Below are 26,401 nucleotides of genomic sequence, written 5' to 3' on the forward strand. Positions count from 1 at the left end.
GTTTTGATATAATTGGATAAATCGGAGACCTTGTTTATTTTTTATCTTATCTCACGATATTGAAAAGCAGTATTTAGCCCAAGAACGTTTTAGTAAGACCGTATTTAGAAATATCCCTTGTATGTTCTGGAGTATGACCTACAGTCATGTATGTCTTATGATCATTTATGCCATTGTCATTTGGCTTAAAGGTTTTGTACCCATGCCTCCAAATTTTAAAAAATAATTTTGTCATTTTGACTAACTTGATTCCATAGCTTGACGTTGGTTTGACATTTGATTTATCCAATATATTTCAAATTGCATTTTTCAAAAGAATTAGATTCTTTTTGGTTTATTATTATTTGCAACGGATTTTTCCTTTATTATTGACAAAGGCATGTTATATAGTGGCTATAGAAATGATATTTTTAAATCTGTGGTCTATATTAGAATGGTACCTGAGACCTTTCATCAAATGGTTTTTTCGTAAAACAACGCGTTTGTGTGAATTACAAAGAATTTGTTATGGAGATAAATCTGGAGCTGCAAGAACGTGCAATATTGAAAAGTCTTTAATGCTATCAAGAACACAAAATGTGAAAGAAGTAGTTTCCTATTTGGATTCCACAGTTTTAGAGAAGACGTTCGTTCCAGCTAACTTTCGAGATATTTTAGACCCATCTATATCAATAATACTGAGAGTTAAAAAAATAAACCCAAAGCTTCATACATCCTTTGTTTACTCCTTTAGACGATGTTTAGAACAAATTTGGAGTTACAGAAGTCTACTAAATGATGTGGAGGATCTTCGAACATTGCAGTTTGATAGTAACAATGAATTGCATGAAGAAAAGCTGTTGAATTTGTGGTCTCGTTTAGTGCCTGATACACCACTAGAAAGTAGAGTAACTAAGCAATGGCAGCACATAGGATTTCAGGTAACTACATTTATTTATGTTATAACTGTGGTATACTCTACAGCAGGTAATGACCATGTTTGTCTTTTTTAGGGTGATGATCCCAAGACTGATTTTCGTGGTATGGGAATGTTAGGACTTGAAAATCTTCTATTTTTTGCTACAGAGTATCCTGAAATATCAAGTCATGTGCTAAGTCATTCACTCCACCCTACATATGGTTACACTTTTGCAATTGTTGGTATTAATATAACATCAATGGCTTACTATCTCTTAAAAGATGGATCTGCCAAGACTTACATGTTTAATGCTAAGCGATGTTTACCTAACATAGATTTATTTCACAGGTTTTATTGCTATTTATTTTATGAGTTTGATAAAATGTGGATCGAATCTAAACCAGAAAATATTATGGAGTTTTCAATGATTTTTAGAAAATTTGAAAATGCAGTTCGCAGTGAACTAGCTGATCCTGCCTCAGTTTTTAGAATAAAAGTAGAAGTTGACACTATATAATTATTTTTCTAGTCTTATTTATTATTTGCATGTTAAATTTTAGTGAAATTTACATTTGACACTAAGTACAAGGTAAAATTATCCTTACACATGTCTGGACAAGCACTTTTTTGAGTGATATGTGCTAAAACATGCTACTTTTTTCTTTGTATTAGGGAATACATACAACACTGTAAAACTAAAAGTACTTATATAAAATGTCTATGTGTGAAGCTTATATGTCTTGAACATTTCATAGCTTTATTTTTTTTTAGAAAGGATTTTTACTATTATAAAATAAATAAGTTCCCACTTCAATTTAAATTTGTTTCAGTTGTTTTATATTAACTTTATGTGATCTGAGCAATAACTGAGTATATTGTAGATATATTTTTAGCACAATATAATAAATATTTGCAATAATTTACTGCTTATGAGAATGCACAATGTTTTTTGAAATATACACTTTAAACAATATAATTTTTATTTTACATCAAGAAAAAACAACATCCCTGCAACATAACCCAAAATGTTCCTTCCTAAATTGATTCAAATTCTAACTAATACGCATCTTAACAGGTCAAGCTATGTGAGAAATACTAAGAATGATTAAAAAATTGTTAGAACATTGTCCAGTGATTTTGTGCTTTTCAATATCAGATATTGTATTAGAAGTATTAACTCATAATCTTAGACCCACACTGTAGCAGTAAACACTTATTAAAATTAATAAAAATTTCAAAAGCAGCAAAACAAGAAAATATCATACATATTTTATTTTAAAAATATATTATATATAAAATTACAAAATACATATCCTCAAATGAAAGCACCAGTGACAAAAAATAATTAAAAAGCTAGGACGGATCTCAGATACAAATTATAAGGAATGTTTGCTAATTATTGTTTCCTATTGTTTAAAAAAATAAAAGAGATCAATAGGAATCATGCAGCAAAAAATTGCATAGAGCATTTATTTACTCTTTTTGTCTTTTTTAACACCTTTTGTTTTTGGTTTTCTGGCCTTTACAAGGGCTATCAATGCCGTAATAGCAACCAAGCCAAATCCTGCTAATCCAATTTGCCAAATCCATGGATATTTTATTAATATATCCAATCCATAAGCAATGCTGAATTTCAACATATCAACTGACCAGTCCACAACTTCATCACTGAAACAAAGATTATTATTATAGATATCTCTTACTTATATCACAAAAAAATGCAGAAAACTGTGAATTTTGAAGTAAATCATGATTAAAAATTTAATTTCTATACTTACAAAGGTGATGCAAGAAGGGGCACAACTTCAGCTTTAGCATTTTTGTACCAATCTTGTGCAAATGATACAAATGATTTAACATCATTCTTTGGTAAATCATATCTGTAGACTTTTCCTAATCGGAATCTGGATTAAGAATAATCAAACATTACTTAAAAAAGAAATGTCTTCCAATTGGTTGGGTTTTAAACATTAATTAACATCAATATTTACTTTATAATACAAAAATAATTTCTCAAAGTTTCAAGTGATTGTAATGCAAATAAATGCAAAATAAGATATGCATGTGAAAAAAAAAATGAACAATAACAATTTAAACAACTATTGCAAATTATATGGAGTCATGTACATTCAAAATGAAACTTACAATAAGAATGATGGCAACTTAGAGATTTTAAACCGTTTTGCAGTATTAACACCAGGAAAGCTAGCATCTATGCGAGCTACATTTATGCGGTTGCGTAAAGTAGCACCCACACTCTCCCATACAGCATGCAACCTCTGACATTCCACACATGAAGCACCATAGCTGAAACAAAGATGTAAAGAGAATAGATTTTAGTGAACCTTACTGTTATATGGACACCATAGGAACTATAAAAACCCAAGTCGGGGTGGGAACGGTAATAGGGTTTACAAATTGAAGTAGAAATGTAGCAGCAGGTTCACTGAAAATAATAAAATTTTATTACAAAAGGAGCTTATTTTAAGGAGTTTTTTTTTTGGAATATCTGTATTAGTTATATGGTGTTGTAGATGTTTATCAATAAGGACAATAATTTCAAAAAATAAAAGTTAAATATGACTTACAACATGACAAACCAATCTCCAGTAGTTGCTCCAGTAGCTGCCTGAGTCATGTGCTCAAATATTTTATCAGTAAGCTCTTTGACAGCGGGAGACTGATTCTTATCAAAGAACCCATATATTTCATTTTCATCTGGTTCTCCTGTAATTATATATTATATAAGAAACAGCAGAACATTTAAATATTTCCTACATAAATAACTTTAATTTTCATATATATATATGTTTCAAAGTTATTTTCATTTAAAATAAGCAACTACATACCACTGTATAACAAAGGAACACCATGTCTAAAGAATACCACAGCGGGTTCTTTACTAGGACTATACAAACGAACCAAGTGACTATTTTCTGTTTTCACTGTCAAAGCATCAAGGTGTTTTTTAAAGTCTACATTTAAACTATCTAACTGTTGATCAAACTTATCACATAGAGGACAATTTGTTTTTGCTGAAACAAAAAAAGTAGGAATGTAGATTAAGACATGTATGTTCGAGTTGATTTTATTTTTAAGTTTTAAGTCGTAAAAGATTAACCTAACCTCACCTCAGTGGTTCTTTGTTAATATTTTTGTTAAAATTGATAGAAAATAAAGTTTTAGGTACTTACAAAATAAAACAATGAGCTTCTCTTTTTCTTTAATTAAAGACAATAACTCTTCATCGCTTACATTCTGTAAATCGGCGTTAACAGACCAAGTACACATAAGTAGAACGATTAAAAATGTTAATCCCATATTGTATTCCTACGTATTGTACTCAAAGCTCTTAAAACCAAATACTTTAAAACTTAGTACTAAATCTAAACATGATAAAGGTAAAGAAATAAAGTGTGAATATAAATGTATAACTGTAAACCAAATTATCTCGTAAGGTGATGATGACAGATTGACATTGACAGATAACATTTAGTTTACATCACTACTGTAGTGTCAAAGTCTTGATTTTATGATTGGTCCTAGATTTGAACTAATAAAATAGAATAGGTGCCGAAGTAACGGTCAATAACATTAACAGCAGGCGCTTTTAAGTTGGAACGAAGCAAAAAGCAAAATTTTTAAGTAGCGACCTGTCCATATCTCTAGAGGTCAGTGATTCTATTATATACTCTTTGGATTCTACTAAGATTTTTAAAAATAAAGTAATAAGTACTGTCTATGGCCAGCATATGCAATGCAATGGTTTTGATTTGATTATGGTTTTTAGTTAGTGGCAAGTTGATGTTGGATTTATTTATGAAAGTTGTTTACCTTTTCGTGTTACCTTGTTATATTTTTTTATCTTACCTACATCTATATTGGTAAGTCCATAAAAAATGAATGTTTAAAATAATAATACTTAAAGGCTTTTATGTATAATTAATAATCTCTGTCCAAGTCTCACACACATTATAGTACAAATTTTTATTAATACTTTTATCTACTCTCCAAAATACTAAATATGACTGTAGATATAAATGAAATAACGGTGTTGTACGTGTATATTTATAAAGCTTTTAATCCAAAGTTGGCAAAAAAAAGCAAGGGCAATCTGTGACTCATTCTATTCAAACAGGAATTAGTGACTGATAAATGACGTGATTGTTTTATTTAATACAGTGACTTGTAATTAAAATATAAAAATGGAAAACTTAGAAGAAAAAGTGATTATGACACCGAAATGTAAAACACCCACATCAACCACAATAGTTGTGGAAAGAAAGGTGGTTGATGCTGCACCTAGTGACAAAATACATGTCGCGGGGGGAGACCATACTGGTATCATAATAAACAAGGAAAAAGTATATGGTAAGTTTAACCCTAACACGTTATTTAATAAACCGCTAGCTAAATAATTTAGTAATCTGTTGATTTTTTAAAATGTATTCAACCGTTTTTGCTTATATATTAGAAATGTTCATATTCCTTCATAAGGACGCATATTAGCTGAATATGTAACAATTCTTATCAATTCTATTATTTAAAAAACTGACTGAACCTTTACTGGAAGATAACCAATGTGTTTAAGGAGTAACTTAGGTTATTTCTTTATTTTCAATCACTTGCTGACAAACTTGCAAGTGAACGCTAGTTTAATAAAAATATAATTTCAGAGAATGGAGTAACAGAGCCATGCCATGCACAATTAGAATTCTGTGTCTACTTGGTGTCAGCTGCCACTGGTTCACACACACGGGAGGCGAGAGCACTAAGGTTCTGGTTCAAACCTGAAGTACCAAGAGATGAATGTCCCCATGAGGCACAGGGCTTTTTTCGTGAACTTGTTAGTCCACAGGACTTTCCTAAAGGTAATTCAATTTTTATTGTTCAAACTGGGTAATTTGATTATAATTTGGATAATGTAATAATGAATTATAAGAAGGGTAATTTACTTTTAATGCATGGGTTTAATTGTTTTTGATTTTTAAATTTATACTATTGTACCACTTATTAATGCATGTGATAAAATTTATTTGAAACTTTTATAATTTCTTACAACAAAGATTGTAAGATTTGTAAGGTTTAAAGAAATATTAATAAGAAAACCCTAATTCTGGTAAGTATCCTGCTTCCTATAAACTATATGTTATTGTCACATATTTTGTCAAAGTTCAAAATTTAAAGTGTTCTTATATAATTTATATGTTGTGTTTATATGTAGATTTGTTTCAGATTATGTTGGTTTCATAAAAAAAATCATGAAACTAATGCAGAATAAATATCATCAACTTAAAATATTGGAAGTTGAACTCAGACAAGAGGTTTGCGGACCCCCACCACAAGGTACATACAATTTATTACATAACAGTTTATTGTTAATCCAAAGGTGAAATGATTCAAAACAATTTTTTTCCTCACTGATTGTCATTAGATTCTTATTTTGTTTTTACGAGATTTGTCAGGCATTTAAATATCTACTTAAAAAACCTAAGTATGTCATTGAAAGTTACAAAAAAAATTGAAGTATCTCTTTGTCACTAACATCGTATTATTTTTATATACATATTTGTATTTATTATGGTATACATGTATTATTACAATAATTTTACTCTTCAATTTGATGACAGAATCAAATGGAGTTATGTCCAGTAAAGGCCTTATATACAAGTATTCTAATGGATGTATGTATGGTAACAGCTACATAGAGCATGTAGTTTGTTTGTTGTTTTTATTTATTTTATATCCTTCACTAATATGTTGTGAGTTTGTGTTATAATTTCATTTGCACATGTTAACTGTATGTAATATCCCAATCACTTGTATATGTCTATTTCATGTTTTTACTAATAAATAAATATGTATTTTATTATATATATCCTTAAAAAGTATAGAAGTTTTTAAAAGCATGTTAAAGACATGAATTTAGGAGTATATTTTATCTTTAATTTAAAAATGTATCTTCAAATTAAAATATCAATTTGTACCAATGTTTATGTATGTTATGTGCTTGTATAAAAGCTTATTTACAAATTTAAATGACTGTATTTCACAACATAGTAAAGAAGTACATTTTTGAACATAAAAATGTTAATAAAATTAGTCCCTAAAATATAATAACCATAACTAATGTTAGGAATGGCCTGCCATGTGAGGATTATGTTGCTAATTAAATTAATAGGCACTGCATTTTGATATTATATATACAATGTTTAAGTTTATTATGTATATATAATAACAATAAACTTAAAAAACTGTATATTATGTACATTTTGCCCACCACACATTTAGTGACCATCAAAATTATGTATATATGAATATGCTCTTTGTAATTATGTATCATAAATTGTAATGTTATCATGAAAACATGTTAGATGTATTAATTAAGATTTTATGCCACAACTTTATTCTTGTATGAAAATGAATGAGCATTATTTAAATACAGATAGATAGAGATAATATTGTCATTCACTAGTTAATATTTAGCTAGATTTCATTTCATCTAGATTATAGATAGTGAATAGCATAAATTATAAATTAGTACACCGTTTATTGCCAGAAAAAAACATATGTAGGTGCATGTTTCATATTGAATTATATTATTTGACAGACAATTAAAATAAGTTTATGTTTCAGCTTTCATTGAAGATAGTGTTTTAAATCAAACACAATTTATATCGGAGCAAAGAGTGTTGGATATGATTGAGAATGCATATCCCAATCCATTGACTGTAGAAGATTTTGTCACGTAAGTTACAATATTTAAATCTATATTTTAATTACATTTAGTTGACCCGATAATCAATTCTCAACCATTTATACTTATGTTAGGAATTTTTAATTGAAATTAATATCAACTAATTCAGATTAAAATGATCTGGAGAGCAAAAAATAGTCTTTATTATTCATTTTATGTACTTGTTCCCATGCTAAGTAATTAATTTAATCACCATTTCTAGCCAATTTATCCAAAAATGTATATTCAAAAATTGTTATTGTTACAGTGTTGGAAAATGGTCAAAAGCAGAGGTCAAAGATGCATTAGAAGCTTTGGAAGAAAAAGGTCTGACAAGAGCTATGTCGGAGGGTTTATATATACGACAACATAGCATTGACACACAGGTAAACAATTGTTAAGTATGTTCAAAATGTGTGTATCATCTTCTCAATGTGTAATTATATGAAAAGAAAGAAGCCTGCTTAATTTACAAGTTCGTCTTCCTTATATGAGACCCTTGATCTTGTTTGATTAATTTCGGACTCGTTAATTTAATAATCCAAAGTCCTTCACATTGGAATAGACGTCATAAAGGAATTAGTAGTTCTAGTTGTCTGTTCACTAAATCTCTTAACACATTTATCTAACATCTTATAATCCTATTAGTATTCACATAAGAAATTCCTTTTTCATTCAAATTTGTTTGTAAATATAGTAATTTGCCTGCCCACATTTTTTCGTAAATTTTTACAATTTGTACTATTATTTTTGCATATATTAAGGTAGTGTAGAAGTGTTATATTGTGATTGTTGTATGCAGGTAGTGAAACAAATGCCCACACTTTGCTCGTCACGGCAACCAAGCATCGCCATCATCACAGCGTTGTACTGTGAGAAGCAAGCCGTTGACGCCATGATGGATAACCAAGAGACATATGTCCGTTATACCACTGTTGGTGAGTCATGTTTAACTATTAACTAGCCATAGTTTTTTCTTATATCCATTCCGTCTTATGTTATCAAATTTTGCTATCCCAGTCTGCTATGGATGATATTTTCATTAAATGAATAACTTCAAAGTGCAAAATTATTGGAAAAACTCGACTTAACCATTGCTTCCTTGTAACAGTGAGAAAATTTACATATGCATTCATGCTGAGGGATAATTCCTAGGGCTGAAACCCAAATCATTTACTTTATTTTGATGTAATACATCCATATTGTTATACCGTCCAATAGATTTATACAGCTGTATGTTCCAACTATAAAATATACAATATTAATTTAATGTACCTATATTTATATTGTAATAAGATGTGAAGGTGGAAGGCGCTATCTATATGGGCTATAATATTTCATAACAGAAATGGTATTAAAATATTGCTGGATCTCAAGATTATCAAAGTAGTCACATGTTATTAATGACTACTTATATTAGTTATCGCAAAATTGTAAATATAATAAGTTTATAGTTAATAAAATTTTGTTTAAAATTTTAATTAGCTACCAACTAAAATTGCCTATTGGTTTATTTTTAAGTTTTTATCTTCTGCTAGTCTTCAACATTATCTATCTTACTTCTTACTAATGTTATAAAAGCAAGACTTTGGATGTGTGGATGTTTGTTAGAAGATATTGCAAGAATAACTCCGTTGATCTGGCTGAAATTTGTTATAGATGTATACCTGAAAGAACATACAGGCTACTTAAAAAGTTAATTTTAATTTCGCCCTGGACTAACTCGCGAGCATATAAGCGATTTAATGATAAAATCCATTTGAAAATATCCGTTTATTAAATATAAAATAAATAATTAGTCACAATAACTTATAATGTGATGTATACATAACGCAATACCTTAAATGTTACACACAAAATACTCATCAAGAGAAAACAAAAATAGCTGCACAATAGTTCCTCTTAATAATACTGAAAATACAATAAGCTCAGTAAGATCTACTTGACATCGGAATAAAGATTCTTAAATGCGTAAATAAAAAGATATATATTTCTCGATGGTGGGATAAACGAAACTTAACACTATCTGTCTTATCGAAATACATAACATGTCAAAGATAATTATTAAAGGCAATACAACAATGTGGTATATTAAAATAAATGCATAATCCTATGCCCTATACATAGTCACGAAATAAAGGTTAAATGTTTTATGGCCAGCATTAAAACTAAATCAATTAATAAAAAAAAAATACTATCAGAATTTAAATATTGTGTAGTGATAGAAAGTATCAATATTAACATTTCATTAGACCAATTTTTAATTTCAAACATTTATAAAGACGGTAGTAACTACAAATGTTTTGCATTGACACAAATCGTCTTGAGTTAATTCCATCTTTTTGGTATTAATACTTTCTATAACTTATACATTATTGATAATCGTAAGTTTAATATGTTGTGTACTTTGAGTACTTATGAAGTAGAATATATTCACTATGTCCAATTTTCATGCAAACTTAAATTCTAATCCTTCAACTTTAGCAATGTCACCGCTCAATGACAAGAATCTTATCTCATCTATATTATGTTTTAATGTAATTTGTTCGAAATATGATTCGCCAACATAAATTTCCAATGTGTGCCCACTTTGATAATTTCCATTTACTCTTATTGAGAAACCAAATTTGAAGCTCAAATCTGAAATAAAAAAAAGTAAGTTTAATAATCATAGTACACAGAATATGATTAAATTTTTTGAATCATTTACATAGAAATTCTAAAGTTTCCGAAGAAAATAATTAGTTGAGTTCTATACCATAAAAAAAATGTTACTGCCATAAAACATTTAAAAATATGTAATACTAGCTGTCGCCCAAGACTCCATACACAGAGAATTAAAAAAAAACTTAATAATTAGCATATGTGTTTTTCCAGACTGTTCTACATCTGTACCAAATTTCATAAAGATCCCTTTAGTTGTTCTGGAGATATTTTCAAACAAACATCCATTTATCCATTTAAAAGATTAGTAAGAAGTAAGATTCAAGAATGTAAGATTGTTATCATTCAAATAGACTAACAAAAATGAAATATTGACATACCTGTGAATAATTCTGTAGCCAAAAATGATTGATAGTCTCCAGGGATTGTTTCATTATTTCCATTTTGAATAACTTTCAATAGCAAACGGTTTGGATTTGTTGGATTGGCCGGGAATGATGCTTCTAGTTGGCAGGCAATATTTTGATAGTCAGGTGACATACTGCCTGTTAGTAGACTCACTGTCAATCTATAATAAAAAATATTTCATCTTATAAACAACATATTTGTTGATTACATTAAAAGATAATTTACCAGTTTTGAAATTTAATTGCTTGATTTCTCTCCATTTTAATAACATTTTAGAACTGACATCATATGCCAATAAAACTAAAATTGAATGCTGTAACCAGTAAGCTACATAATAGCCAATTAAGCCATATTTTTAATTCACAGAAAATGACTATACATTCATTGTGGGTTATCATGTTATGACTATACATGAAATGTTAACAGGTGTAGATTATTTATGGGTTGATTGTTTAACTAAGGATAAGTTTGAAAAAAAAAAATAGGTACTCACATTTGTGGGTTATCGATCATGTTGCCAGCAACAGTGATCTGGTCACCTGCACTCAATTGCTTTGGTAAGACGAACATGATTTCGTTTTTTAACTGGGTTACTGGCCAAGGTGGAGCTCTCTGACTGCTACCATTTATGCGTCTACTAAAATCCACTTCTTCATTTTCAACGCGAGATCTATAAAAGTCAATGAGTTAAAACAGTTTAAGAAATTACGTTACGTATTTTTTATTTGCTACTATAAAGCATTATTTAAACCGTGAAAATAAATACGTGAATCCGTGTCTTCTATTTGTAATCCTAACCTAAAATAATAGTGCGTACCTGAAACATCCTTTTTAATGTTATATTAGGAAATTTAATTTTACACTTTGCCTGAATTGCTGTATATTGTTATTAATGTCTTTTAATAAAATAAAAAATTATGCGCTAGACATTATTTTCAATAAATAGTAATAGTAAACAATAATACGTCACTGTGTTATATACGGAGTACGCTTGACATTGACATTTAAATTGACGTCTAGGAATTTTGTAAGTACAGCAAAAAAAAAACCTGTTACGACATATTTTAAATTGAAAGTTATTTTGTTAATTTTTCGAAACAAATTATTATTTCATACCCCGCGATGCATTCCAAACATGCTTTCAGCATCTTCGACTATTTCTGGATATGGATACGATTCCACAAAAACTACGCGTCTTTTCAATCGAATGCCGTGATTTAAATGACCAAATCAAAGGTGCATCTTAGATTTACGGTGACGTAACATAGAAAACAAACACCGTGTCACTACACAAACCTCCGGTTTAACGGCTAGCACGTCACTGCGCGTGTGGTTAGCTGCGAGACTTCAGTTTGAATTGCGGAGCAGATTGTTCATTCATACATACACTACTGTTATGTGGCTGTCGTTGCACTGCCACTGAGAAAACTTGTTCTTACATATTATCGCTAGTTCCGTATCAAGTAATATTGATACTATGTATAAAAGAGGCGCTTGCGCCGGCGCGGCGCTCTTACAGTCTTATGATACGCGCGATTATAGCTTAAGAAAATTTTTATAATGCTGTTGTTTACTTACTTCAACAAACAATGTAGGTAATAAATAACTGTTGAATACGAGATAACACGGTTTCTTTAACAAAGATACAATTTCTTTATAAGTTACACCAGAATTTTGAAAACGATCTATCGGCAGACACAGTTGATTGAATTTTAGTTTAGAGCGCTTATAAACAGTTATTAAATCTATAGATTATTAGGGTACCGCTCAGATTATCTGGAACCATCTACTTTAAAAGTTTGTTTGTCGGAAACATAAAGGGAAAACAGCATTTCATCCTATCGCCTACCATAAATGAGGCGTCTATTATAATGTCAATGTTTATTACTGTTAACTGGTGAAACTTTACTGTGAACCATGCCTCGTGTTTTTGTTTCTTCTTTCGTTCGGAATGATTTAACAAGTACGACGAAGCGTGACTTGAAAACAAAGTAGCCTTGTGACAGAGGTTATACGCGATGTATACGCAGGAATGGCTTGTTAAATCAATCGTGAAATAATAAAATTAGCATATTTGTGATACTTTATAATAATACATAAACTATGGTTATATGAAATAAATTTACAAATACTTAAAAATCGCGTAAAACTCAAGCCACTTATTTGCGATAGATAATCAGCTCATAATCATTTTTCCGGGACTTTAAAATCTCGAATAGGGTTCAAATATCTTTATTTAGTCGTATCATGTTTTCTATGAAAACAGTGGCGCTTTTTCAATAATAAATTATTTAAGAAATAAGAAAATAAAGAACAGTCAGTATGCGGAACCCATGACACGCAGCGATATATTCACTTCTGTTAAACAACCAAATTCTTCTAACCCGTTTTACTAACCTAAAAAGATACGAAGACCTCCATGGGTGCGTGGAATAACCAGTATTTAGATTTAAGATAACAATGTCAGGGTCATAAACATACAAATGTGTCCCTATGTCATATTTTTAGGCGCCAATCTTAATTGCGCATACAAATATAATGCGTGAGTAACTTGTGAGTTCTTTTTTTATTATAAAGTATTATGTGAGTCATTTTCTGTTATTAATAATAGTCAGTTTTTACTTCTAAGCTATTTCTATAGAAGTAATGAAATTTTCGTTTAGATATATTACAAAATGCTGCTATTAATGAAAATTACTTCTAAATCCTAATAAGAAATGTGTCTATACTAAAAAGGTCAGTCAGTGGTATACTACTAATTGTATTATTTTGTAAGAAAGGACGTGAGTGGCTCGTTGCAAGAACCATGGCAACTTTTCAGTAAGTAGAACACCGCGAAAGGCTCTGACTGTACAGTACACTTGATAAGTGAAAATCGCGAAATGCAAATCATATAAAATTATATACTGTTAAATTAAAATTATAAAACATTACGCAGTGGAAATGTTTTGTTTCTATGTCCTATAATTGTAACGCATAAACTGATTTCATTATTTCTTTCACAGTTTTAGGGTCTTATTTTATACCGTTTACTATTGTAGATTTTGAAATTTACTCCAAGCACTTTACTAATCTATTTTTGCAAATTTCAATATTAAAGATTCATTTTTAGAAAACGGCTAGGCACAATATTTATAATATATTATCTATGTAATAGTTATCAATGTCATATCGAAACTAAAAAGTTGTTTGCTTACCGCTGTTACATAATTAAATCAAAAACACTCTTTAGCTTTTTAAACACCACAATATTGTTGATGTGACACGTTCTGCACCAATTGTTACACTGACACATTGTTACTCTGTGTTAAACAATGAAGAATTTCAAATTAAAGGATATACTATTGTACAATTAGTCATATTTAACTTAAAAGACCCATTGACGTCATGATCACCTACCTTAATAATTAAAATACGTACATGGAATAAATAATTTTAGATATAAAATGAAACGTGATTCAGTTAGTAACACATTGCAATTCGTTTAGTAATCGACTAGAGTCGAATAAATAATCGATTTTCATATGGTTTATAGATGACAAAAAACAAATAAAGTAACTCAGTACATTTCAGCTAACATAAAAGGTGTTATTTTATCTATAATTATAACTACGAAATTAATATCGTTCCTACCTTTGAATAACGAGATACTTATCCATTTTACGTTCTTGGTACAGTTAATATAACCTTTAATAACACATAATTATAACAATAAAACATATTAAATATTTCTTATTCTACTTTAAATAGCAGAACATAGTTATTTGAAACCACGGTATTTATACTCAAAATCTTTGTTTAAACATCCACACTAGATTAGCAAAAAGGGAAAAAGGCAAAAGATAAGATAACGCAAGCTTAAATCATTTATTTGCTAATTTTATCTATGTGAGCCCTTTAAATAAATAAACTCCCTATTTACGTCGTAGATTCTAAGCAGTAGGTCAAGGTCGGGTTATTGTAAATATTAAAAAAATATTTACTGCACTATAAATAGTTAAACCTTCGAAAGTTTTGTATTAGAGAAGTACAGTTACAGAATAAGTCTAAATACCTATAAATAAATTAACTAGAAAATTACAATGAAATTTACATAAAAAAAAACTAGCTAAAATATAAGATATGTGTGGTGAAGAATTCTTCACTAATCAGCTGCTAATTTAACAGTTCAAATACCCAGTGCAAATATGCGGAGGAACGTAAACAGAATGTACTAAGTTCATACTTACAATGTTTTTTAGTACAATCATACTTAGCTTAATATAAAAAGATTTTCTGTTATTTCGGAAATGAATTGTCGTGATTCGATGGCAACTATTTCTAATACCTGTTGCAGTTGAGGAAGTTAAATTTGTCACTTAAAAATACCGATGCCAATGATATTTTTTATCTAACTATTAATATTTTATGATGATCATAAAAAGCTCAATAAATCTGCATACATATTAAGAAAAGGGAATAGGTATAGGCCACGCCGTAGATGCAAATATTATGGATTGCATAGTGGGCTTAGCTTAAACCATTTTTGGTATGTCTGGTCAACGCATATGTTACAGTGACATAAGACTAAATTTCCATTCTATTTTAAAATACGCTTGAATCCGTAAGTAAGCTTAAATCAGGCTAATTGGTCTGTTTAATAAATATTGTTTGTTTCAGGTGAGTCCAACGTGTATACCCTGGGTACGATCGGCATGCATCGCGTGGTTACCACAAAGCTGCCGTCAGTGGGCCGAACCAGGGAGGCAATGACCGCAGCTGGCAACACCACAACAAGACTGCTCGGAATATTCCAGAAGGTGTGTATAGTCAAAGAATTTAATTCGCTTCCCATTCGGCATCGTACAACAATCGCCATTACTTTTAACACATTTCAATGAAATGGGTAGGAAATAAACGTCCTCGGCGGTATTTTGTGAATACGCTTTACTGTGTGGTGGGCTGAAGAAACGATCTTTATACCCATCTTTAACTTTTTGATTTCGTAATAAAGTTATTTATATTTTAGTGGCTATAATACACCGGTATGTTAGCGTCAAACGCACATTCGTAAGATTTAACTATAGTTATAGGATTGGATTGAATATACGACGAAGAAAATCGGGACTATAAAAATCTGTAGTTGCTATCAGATTTTTTTATTTTTTTGTTAATTACCAATACTTTAAAGTTCTTACAAAGGTTGGCAGTATGTTGTTTAATTAAGTGTAAATTTATGATATAACGGATTAAATATATGTACAACGTAAACTCCATGTCGATATATGATGTCATACATTTAAAATTCTAGTTGAGGGTTATCACGATGTTATCCGTGCTATTTATATAGATTTCCTGTACTGGCCACTGATATCATATATACTCTTATAAATTTCCCACTCGTGACCAAATTAGTCAGGATATGCAAGTCTTAATGGAAAACCGATGATTAGTTTATAAAATAAAAGAGATTTACAAGATAGGGAATAGATGATAAAAGCTAAATGTCCAAACGAATAATAGGCGGCAAGTAAAAGAAAGAAATAGTAAGCTGGGCTTATTATTTTATTAGTTTTGTAACAATCTGATGAATTGTTTTGTAACACAAAGGACAAATAAATATTTGACTATTCTATTAATCTATACAAATATTAAAAAGCGGAAGAGTTTGCTTGTTTGTTTGTTTAAACGCGCTAATCTCAGGAACTACTGGTCCGATTTGAAAAAAAAATTGGCATACATATAGAACATAGTCTGGAAGAACACATAGGCTTCTTATTATGTTTATGCTGCGCGAACGAGTCGCTGGCGACAGCTAGTATTAAAATATAGGGTTACGATGGTCATTATTAAAAATTTACGTTGATTAAAATAGTTTAATTTAAAACGAAACCTTTTTTATGATGATTTACTAAGATATTGAGGAATAGTACTTACATTTTATTACTTTATTTGCACATCTGTTGAATAATAGACAGTATAAGAAGGTCGTTGTTTAAGTGAAACTCTTGGGATTAAGGTGAGCGTGCGACCAAACTTAACAATGCAATGCGGTTATTGTAACTGAATATTCATTCATGTATTATGTATTTTCAGACTGAATGACTATTACTCCCGCGTATGCGTGTCTGGAATTTTTTGACGTCATTAAATGCTGTAATCTCTACTTCAATAATGTATTGGATGAAATTTTTTGATGGTTATAGTCTCCACGATAACTTTATCTGAATAATTAATTGTAAATGTTAGCTTTTACACTGAGTAAACCAAGGAGGTAACTTTTTGTGGTCTTTCCAAATTTGGACCTCAAAGATCCAGCAACCTACAATTGCTGTTTAAACTGAGAGCTGGTTTCAACTAATATAAGTTGCAAATGTACTTCGTCATTGGGATACAAAGGCCCTTTCTCCTATTTAATCGTTTAAGATTTTATCATACCATGGTTATTTTTGTGCTATGTATATGTGATATAAATATATTTATGTTATTTGTAAATTTCCCAATCGTTATGTTAGGAAAACTGGTATTCATTATGCATTACCTGTGTTAATTTTGCCTAACACTAGTCAGTAGTAGTAGTCTAGTAGGTAGATTAGTAATTACATTGTTGCGGTCTGGCGGATGATGTTCGCAGAATTACGTCATGTAAGCTTTTGAAAATGTTCAGCGAATGCTTAATTTGATGGTATAATTATTAATATACAGAAGACATAGTTTGGAGATACTGCATACTTTCAATTTTATTGGTCATCTTGGAATGGCTGTCGCCCGCGACTCCGTCCGCGCGGTATTAAAAAAAAACTTAATCAGTAGTATAAGTGTTCTTCTAGACTGTTCTATATCTATGCCAATTATCATTATTATCAATTTGAAGATACCTTGAAATAAATATCTATCCATCCATCCAAACATTTGCATTTATAATATAATAGGTATTATAAAATCACATTCCCTGACTGTTAATTCGGGGCACATATATAAATATTGATGTATGTACTTTTGTCTATTAAAAGAAGTTGCGCATATGCGACTAACACTTGTGTCCAATTTATCTACATAGTTTCGCTTCAACACAACTAAGATGTATTACAAGTGCCTGGAACATGGCATTAAAATATAAAGCAATGTAAATCAAACGTAATTAATACATTGGAACAAACCAAAACATTTTGTATTTTTACGACTCAGTTTCGATACATAAATCAGTCAGAAATAAGTATGGCAACATAAAGTGCCTCAGACGATTTGGTCCACAGCAATGAAGACACGCTCTTGACCTCGTTTTATTTCATCCGCACAGCGCCACTATGGTGACTTTATTTTATTACATTATTAGGCTTTAAACACAGCAGCTTCTATTTTATTGTAACTAATTACAAAATATACTATATATTTTACATAACTTTAGAGCAGTAGAAAAGAATACACATTGAGGAAGAAAGAGAGCGAAAAGGCATTAAGTTAGTAAATTACTTTTATCCTCTATAAACTCGAATGATATATGCTTAAAACAAATACAGTATAGGCCGTGATCAATCGTTTACACTTTACATATTAACCCTGCCACTCGAAATATGCTAATTCTATATGAGCCGGGTTAAAATAGCCATGCGTTGAATTCCAAAGATACGCTCGCTCTCTGCATAATTTAAATGGAATGTATTGCAAATGGAAATTTATATTTACGAAAGAATTATTGGAATACATTTATACAAGAATGATTTATGATCTCGTTTTGCCGATCGTATACTATGCCAAAAATGTTACACGATGTAACCGCAAATTAGACAATTATGAAGCAGTTAACGACTTGGAACAATTTCAGCTGATTTTACAGTTAATAACAGTGATATGGTTAATTGATAGTTATAGCTGGACAATTTTTAACAGATTTATGTCCATTGTTTTCCTTCGGATGTCCAAGACGCGATACGCGAATGATCACTTTTGTTTTTGATATAATATTACGGAATGTGGCGGTATGACACTTAAAAGCGACAGTCGTTCGAAGACTTTGTATGCAACGTGGAAACAATAACGGTAGGACGTAGTATGTAAATAATCGGTTAGTGGTACACGATTAATTGCTTCTTACTATAGTTAATAGCTATTAAGCCATCGTTTGCACAAATCACTAATTGGTTTATCTCGTTTTAAGCAAGGAGACAAATATTCTGTAAATGGAACACCGAGAAGGGCCCTGATTGTACTATTCATATAGGATTCCTTGTCTCGTAGACCTCTTTTAAATTTACAATGGTTTCGGTGAACATGCATCACATTTTCAACTTATGAAGCCGACATTTTATTTTCCGCCGTTGTCTATTCCTGCAGGGTCTTATATGGACCTCGTGGGTCCAATTACAACTTTAGGACTTGCTGCCCCAGACATGTATGTACCTTTGATTTTTATTTTGCTAATAGTATTTTCTATAATTTCAGGTGGAGTACGTGTTTTTAGTGGGCGTGGGCGGCGGCGTGCCCCACTACACAGATTACTCGCGACACGTGCGACTCGGTGACGTAGTTGTCTCGACGCCGGCGACAGATTTGAATGACAAGTTAGTATGACAATTTATAAAACCTGGGTTTTACACGGGACAACTATCCTATACTATATAGTTAACTCTGTTAATACTTAAATAAAATGACATTTAATCCTTTCAATATCACAACACAATAAGCAAAAACAGCACAAAAATAATTATAAAGAAATAACACATAAAACATAAAATTAATAAGAAACAGGAAATATTTACAAAGAGTGTTGCAATGCCGACCGGATAAGGTTTCACTCAGCTTTGTATGCTGGGTGTTCCTCTCTGGACTACTCAGCGCTGATCTTACGTGAAACCCCATAACGTTACCGCACGCCAGTTACAGCGGTGGAAATTACTTCATACTTAACCTACACTAAGAGACATCCTTAGTGTAGTTTACTAGTTTCAAACGTGTATATTTTCTCAATGTAGACTTGTCATTGAAAAAATTAAAATAAGCTAACAGCTCTTTATATGTTCTTGTTGTAAGATATTTAGCATTAAATTTGAAATGTGTTATTTGAGTTTGTAACATATGTTCTGATATTAACCAGCTGTAATAATAATTACAATCAGCACTATGTAGATATGCAATAATGTACTTAGAAATATACAAGTATTATGATAAGTTGCCATTGTTCATACTCTCAGAATAGCTATACACAAGTGTATCGGATTTGCGGCCTTGTAGTTCCCTTTTTGTATTCGCCAACGTATTAACCATTTTGTAATTTTGCTTTTATTATTTCAAGACTCATTGAGAAAGCTATCTTTTTAATTTATTTTTAATTCGACAATTTTCAAATCTTTAATAAGATCTGGGATGGCAAATTTATATTTTAAATACGTCAAGTAAGTGATGTTCTCGTATTTTTTAACAATCTGACCTTATAACCGAAGACTATTTGTTCGATGAGCTAAATTGACAATAATTAGTTTGAACCTACACGACTCTGCAGTAATCAAATTTAGTGACACCGTGCCTTTAGTATTAGAACTTAAATTTTATCAAAATTAATCTTTAAATATGTGAATAATATCACTATTTAAATATAAAGATGATGCAATCATCAATTTATGATAATATTTTTCCTTAATACAAACGTTAATGTAATCATTTTAAGACATTTGGGAACAGATATAGTTAAATGAGAGCGTCCGTTGCTCAGGGGTCAAACACTTGATTTGCAATCTGTAGGTCCTGGGTTCGAATCCCATCATGTACCAATGTGTTTTTCGATTATCGATTTACATATGTACATTTATCCGAAGTACTTACGGTGAAGCAAAACATCGTGATGCAACCTGCACATATCTGAAAAGAAATTCAAAGATATGTGTGAAATCAACCAACCAGCACTTGGCCAGCGTGATTTAGAGTAGGCTCGAAGCCCCTCGGTGGGGACGTATAGTGAAGCTGATGATGAATGAATAAATGAATGAAGTAGTAAAATTATTTTGTTAACTTTTAGCGGATCTAGCTAAAGTCCAGTTAGATCTGGGCTGATGACAATACTGGAATTCTAAAACAACCATGTGATTGGATGTCTGTATCGTTAACCATTGGACTATTTAAATATGACAATCGACAATTTGAACAATCAAATATTCTTAGTAATATTATAAATATGATTAAGATGCATGGACGGATCTTAATCAAATTGGGCACAGATATAGAACATAGTCTAAAAGAACACTGCTTATTTGTTTTATTTTTTTAATTCCGCGCGAACGGTGTCGAGGGCAACAGCTAGTTACAATATTTGAATGTTTTTACAGGTATGTTTACATTTTCTGTGAGAAAGCAGAACGTAATGACAAAGGTGGATGGGATTATGAAGTGAAACCGTATAAACCGGCCAATTTCCTGCTTCAAGACATCGCGCTACGTCTAATGAAGACTGAAGCATCTTTCAGCTTGTATGTTAACGAAGGTAAACAATCATTAAAAACTGACACTTTTATTAACAAGGAATTTTAAATTTGGGTTAATCTATCGTAATATTATAAAGAGGAAAGATGTGTTTGTTTGGCTCCGAAACTACTATACTGTTTTGAAAATCCTTCGCTGTTGAGAAGCTTCAGTAACCAGGATGACATAGGTTATGTTACGAGAAATTAGTTAGTCGGAAAAATAATACAAAAATTGTGTCTCAACATGTTACAGAATATCAAGGTATTTAAAACATCATAGAAAAGACAATTTTAATTGTTGAAATCAGTTTTTAAAATGTTTCTTTAACACATTACTAAAGCACTTGAGGTATGATTTTTTTCTTTAATTTTGTAGTAAAAAAGGTGTTTTATATTTTTGGTAACAGGTCTGCAGCGGCTGCGCGGAGTGCCGGGTCGCTGGGAGGCTCCGGAGGACGCCACTGACCGGCTCAGTGTTGACGTCGGTGATGGCGTCTTCATTGAGGTGTCGCATCCCGCGCCACAGGGACACCACAGGTAACACATCTATGCTATCTTAGTACTTCAACGTTAATTCTTATTATTACTTTAAGAAAATTTTATTTATAACGAATAAAATAGTGCTTAACCACAAACCCACCTGATAGTAATATTATTAAATGAAATATAGAGTATCATGAAATCTTGTTATATTTTAATGTAATACATATTTAAAATTTATTTTTTAGTTTTTATTATTATTTTATTTGAATTTTTATGCACTATATTATCCCGAATTTGGATAAACATTTAGAAAATGGTGACACATTTAAGCGTGAAACGTAAGATAGTATAAGTAATATGTACGTGCGTGTGCAGCCGCAGCCGCGTGCACTGCGCGCCGGTGTGCGGGGGGCGCGCGGTGGCGGGCGGGGGCGAGGCGCGCGCCGCGTTCGCCGCACACGCCCGCGCCCGCGCATACGACTGCGAGCTCGACGCCGTGCTCGACAGCGTCGTAGGCAACTGCAAGGACTGCTTCATATCCATCAGAGGTATACAACTATTCATATATCACATCTCTCAACAAACACTACTTTATCTATAATAGCTTTCATCATACCTCTCTGCTCCACATTCTAATCGGAGAATTTCACTGGTTTAACAATATTGTGAAAAACGTTCTTTTGCTTACTATAGATGTAGAAAAAAAAGATGTCTCAAATTTATTTTTGCAAATTTCAGTCAAAATACGCAAAAATCTATTTTATAATTACGTAAAACAGTTTACAAATAACAAACCACATACAGGCAGGCCATAAGCTGTGATATTTTGTGCCTATTGGATTTTAACCAAAATTATGAAAACCTTACTGGCAGATACTCAGTCATAACATTCTTTTATAGAAAATATTTCGAAGTGAATTGATGAATGTAATTTTTGTGTCTGCATCAAATTTCTACTGACGCGACCCTTGCTTTAGATGGCTGAGAGCAGTCATTCGTCCACCAAGTGGAAAAATATATTTATAGTTTTGTCACGTGATATCTCCAGGTATATCAGACTACCGCGACGGTACACGCGGCAAGGAGTGGCAGGCGCACGCCGCGCTCGCAGCCGCAGCCGTGATGAAGGCCATCATTGTCGCCATGGACCCTCCAACAGACTAAAATCCCACGCAACAAGCATATCATTAGCACCCCCTAGATTAAACACGAACGGCACTACACCTTGTTTCCTTCATTTACAACTTAGTTGTAGGTATTTATATTTAAAAACAACGATTTTTTAATATATCGGTTGCATAGAAAATTTCAAAGTAAAAACTTGCAAAGAACTCTATTGGCTATGAGTTCAGTGTTGACATTAAAAAACAACTGTTAAAGTCTTTAACTTATACAATATTTTATTATATACATATTTATATATTTCCCATATACATGTATATCCTAATTTGTTACTTTATACATTGTTGTAATATTTAAAATATATAATAACCTGAAAAAGATGTTGGAAGCGAAAGTCAGTTCTAGATTCGTAAAGCAAGATGACGTTTTAAAACAAGATTATTTGTCAAACCTATTTTTAGGAAAAAAAAATATCGCTTGAATGTGTTCTGGATACTGTTTTGTTCCATTTTTCAATGTGTAATAACATAAGTACAATCGTTATTTTTCCTTATATAAATGGAACGTCTTAAAACCCTTTATCCACTGGCGCGACCAGACGCACTGCTAGTCGCTTAATATTGTACTTTGTTGTTACAATTATCAAAATTTACAGATTTTCTCAGTTGGTTAAAAAGGGAAAATATTTGAATATTAATTTTAACATAAATAAATTGAAGGCTGCAAACTTATTTACCAGTTTTTTGTACCAACAATTTAGTTTAAACAAGGGCCCAATATCGTTGAAAAATGTTATTTATCTCCACATGTTAGTAACTTATTGAATTTAATGATATACAGTGCACTCTATATAACGTCAAGGGACCGTACATTTTGCGACGTTATAACGAGTGGGCGTTATACAGAGTTACATTGTAATTAGAATGTTATAAATACGACTTCACTTGCCTTATAGACGGCTGTTACAGCGTATTGTTATAGGAAATGTTCATTATTAATAAGATTTATTTACACCATTTAGATTGTAGTCGAATTTAAACGTAGTGAGATGACATTCGTTATGACATTTAATGCTTTTTTAATTATATTTATTTAATGTTGCTGTTATTTTACACTTTTTTTAAGTACATTTTGGTATGAATTTCTACAAACATTTGTGTATGTGAATTACATGGTCTATTTGTATGTAATATTTTGACAGGTTTTATGTTGCGGCTTGAAAGGTAAGGCATCTTTTCAAAAACATGTCATAAAGTTTTAGGTTTTTTTTTTGCGACCAAAAATATTGATGATATATTATCGGTGTAATGCATAGAAAAACTTTTTCAAGGTAAACCACAATGTTAGTCATAGTCATATGGGCTCAAATCAGTCTTCCTATAAATAATTTTCAGATAACGTTCACTTATAATTTTTTTTAAACTAGGTTGTGATATTACATCCATTTTAAGTTTGCCTTCCGACCAATAGTTGAGAATCCTACTTTTTTAATGCTAACAGGTTTTTCTAAGATTTTGATGATTTTTCATTGTTGAAACGAAATATATTGTCTCTGGTTTATACAAAGATAATAAGAGATTAAACTATGTTTTAAACGGTAACTTAGCATTTGGTAAACCGTTTGTGCCTTTGACCTTTTAATGTGTTCCAGTCTGCCTTTCGATTTATTGAGTACATTTCGATTTTTTTAATAAATCCAATAAATTAAATTTTACCTTACAAATGTTACAAATGATAAAATAACTATTATTCCAGGAATTGACTAATTTAAGCATAATTATATTTTATTATTAACCTCCACTATAAAGTTTAAATTGTTTGCGTATAACCTAAGTATGTTGTTATTTGACCGATATTTATGAAAAATTATCAACTTTTGATAAAAATCAATTATCATGTAAGTTGATTTGATATTTTAATCTGTGGTAATTAATGCCATAATTTGATGATATTAGATTTCGTAAAAAAAAGTTACCAAATATTATTGCATAAGATGTGGCAACTCCAAAAATGTTGCCATATCAATTGATCAGTGATCCTTTACAAGATTGAGTTGTTGAGGGTATTTATTATAACAATTTATTCGCTTTAGAAGCATTTTATTATAGTAATTATTTATAGTAAAATATTATTCACTGCCATTGACGGCCTATTTTATAGATCACTCTAGTATTTTAAACCAAAGTTAAAAATTCCGTAAAAAATTTAAACAGGCCTAGTCGCCTTAGATTAACAGTTTGTAATAACCATACTTAAATAAGCTGGCATAAAATGAAAAATTATAACTTTAAAAACCAAAAACCCCGCTGACTTTTTGCCACTCAGAAAACGTTTGCTAACCGAATGATTTCTCAGTCTTCAAAATAGGTCCCAACTTACAAACCGTTATACTCAAAAACCAGCCCTCTTGACTTACTCGGGTCAAAAAGACACACTCCAGAGTAGGTATTTTGTCTCGCGAGAACTTATAATAAACAGAAGCAAAAGAAATCAATGATTGGCCTGTGCCAATATACTATACCTGCCAGGTTCCTGTTAACCTGAAAAGCTCGGTCGTTTTATCAGCTTCCGCTTTATGTCTAGTAGAAGCATTTTTTAAAATAATTACCAAGGGGTATATAATACATAAAATTATAATTTTACACGCTATTTTCATTTTTTCCGGGACTTCCCCGTATGTTAATGAAAGCAGTTTCCCATCTAATGACTAATTTTGAGGTTTCATAAACCTCGAGTAAGTGAGTGTTTGAGACCTAATGAATCTAAGATTCTTGAATCTGGTGAATGAATTATAAAGTGTTTATAATGAAAGCATTTCAAGATATACAAATCTCACGCGAGAGGTTAATATGCGTAAAATAGGTCTTGTAAAAATATAAAAATGTTCATTTTGCCGACGTTCTTGATATTGCCAGTTTATTTTAGTATGTGTCTTAAAATAGTGTTTTTGATTCATTGTAGTTTCCTTGGATTACTAGAAAACGAATTAGAAACAATAAATGTCTGACATTTTAAAATTCATTTTAACTATTTCTTAGTAATTATTGCAGATTATTTAATAATATATTTAAATATAGTTGTTTTACATGTCATGTATTTGTAGTTTATATCGTATTTATACTAAAAGGGGAAACCCTATGGAACGAATCATAATTCATATGTTCTTTCCTTAATTGCTTTTATTACTTTGAGCTTTGTTTTGTAATAGCACATGTGTATTATGTATATCTATTTAATTGCGAGTTCAAATAAATTATTATACTCATTAAAACTTTTATTTATAACTACCCCATGACAATCTAAAACAAAATTGTGATTTTATTAACCGTTAATTTCCACTATCGTGAAATTTGTGTTTGATTCTATTTTAAACGACTTTCATCGTGTACGTATTTAAAGCCGGCTACACACCTTCAGTTTTAGCTGGACAGACGGATTGTATCATTAAAACTTATGAATAAGGCAAAAAATAGTTTAACTGAAAGTGTTTAGCTGGCTTAACTTGGTAACGTATGACTTTAATTCGTAGACCTACGGAGTCCCTTTCTATCCAGCACCCTAGGCCTTCGCGTAACTGCGCCCTACTGCCGGTTCTGTGTGTCAGTACAAATTTCATTGTGGAATATTACAGTTGCCATGACAATGACTGTCCAACTT

At 31.0% G+C, this 26,401-nt stretch overlaps 4 protein-coding genes across 6 annotated transcripts; 2 read left to right on the plus strand and 2 right to left on the minus strand.

Moving 5' to 3' along the window:
- Window positions 1–269: 269 nt before the first annotated feature.
- On the plus strand, window positions 270–2,239 carry LOC106115785 (ELMO domain-containing protein 2). The gene is made up of 2 exons (XM_013309318.1): window positions 270–920; window positions 993–2,239. Exons 1-2 carry the CDS (start codon window positions 402–404, stop codon window positions 1,413–1,415), a joined length of 942 nt encoding a protein of 313 aa, XP_013164772.1. The 5' UTR covers window positions 270–401; the 3' UTR covers window positions 1,416–2,239.
- Window positions 2,240–2,333: 94 nt separating this feature from the next.
- Window positions 2,334–4,349, minus strand: LOC106115786 (thioredoxin domain-containing protein). Its single transcript, XM_013309320.1, has 6 exons — window positions 4,093–4,349; window positions 3,748–3,933; window positions 3,487–3,625; window positions 3,044–3,205; window positions 2,677–2,802; window positions 2,334–2,566 (listed from the first exon to the last, which is right to left on the minus strand). Exons 1-6 carry the CDS (start codon window positions 4,217–4,219, stop codon window positions 2,368–2,370), a joined length of 939 nt encoding a protein of 312 aa, XP_013164774.1. The 5' UTR covers window positions 4,220–4,349; the 3' UTR covers window positions 2,334–2,367.
- Window positions 4,350–4,477: 128 nt separating this feature from the next.
- Window positions 4,478–25,982, plus strand: LOC106115784 (uncharacterized). Of its 3 annotated transcripts, none has more exons than XM_013309316.1 (14): window positions 4,478–4,569; window positions 5,081–5,269; window positions 5,575–5,769; window positions 6,134–6,244; window positions 6,529–6,582; window positions 7,535–7,646; window positions 7,903–8,020; window positions 8,437–8,572; window positions 15,366–15,505; window positions 19,128–19,246; window positions 21,005–21,159; window positions 21,547–21,676; window positions 21,998–22,170; window positions 22,671–25,982. In XM_013309316.1, the coding sequence occupies exons 2-14, from the start codon at window positions 5,104–5,106 to the stop codon at window positions 22,784–22,786; spliced, it is 1,725 nt and encodes a 574-aa protein (XP_013164770.1). In that variant the 5' UTR covers window positions 4,478–4,569; window positions 5,081–5,103; the 3' UTR covers window positions 22,787–25,982. The 3 variants fall into 3 exon arrangements, with proteins under 3 accessions (XP_013164770.1, XP_013164769.1, XP_013164771.1); XM_013309315.1 differs by lacking the exon at window positions 4,478–4,569 and adding an exon at window positions 4,649–4,782; XM_013309317.1 differs by lacking the exons at window positions 4,478–4,569; window positions 6,529–6,582 and adding an exon at window positions 4,650–4,782 and having other exon boundaries at window positions 22,671–25,981.
- LOC106115787 (uncharacterized) lies at window positions 9,855–11,996 on the minus strand. The gene is made up of 4 exons (XM_013309321.1): window positions 11,823–11,996; window positions 11,200–11,376; window positions 10,679–10,866; window positions 9,855–10,274 (listed from the first exon to the last, which is right to left on the minus strand). Exons 1-4 carry the CDS (start codon window positions 11,852–11,854, stop codon window positions 10,084–10,086), a joined length of 588 nt encoding a protein of 195 aa, XP_013164775.1. The 5' UTR covers window positions 11,855–11,996; the 3' UTR covers window positions 9,855–10,083.
- Window positions 25,983–26,401: the final 419 nt, after the last annotated feature.

This window comes from Papilio xuthus, unplaced genomic scaffold (genome assembly GCF_000836235.2).
Source record: "Papilio xuthus unplaced genomic scaffold, Pxut_1.1 DF827777.1, whole genome shotgun sequence".
In the NCBI taxonomy this organism is placed as follows: domain Eukaryota; kingdom Metazoa; phylum Arthropoda; class Insecta; order Lepidoptera; family Papilionidae; genus Papilio; species Papilio xuthus.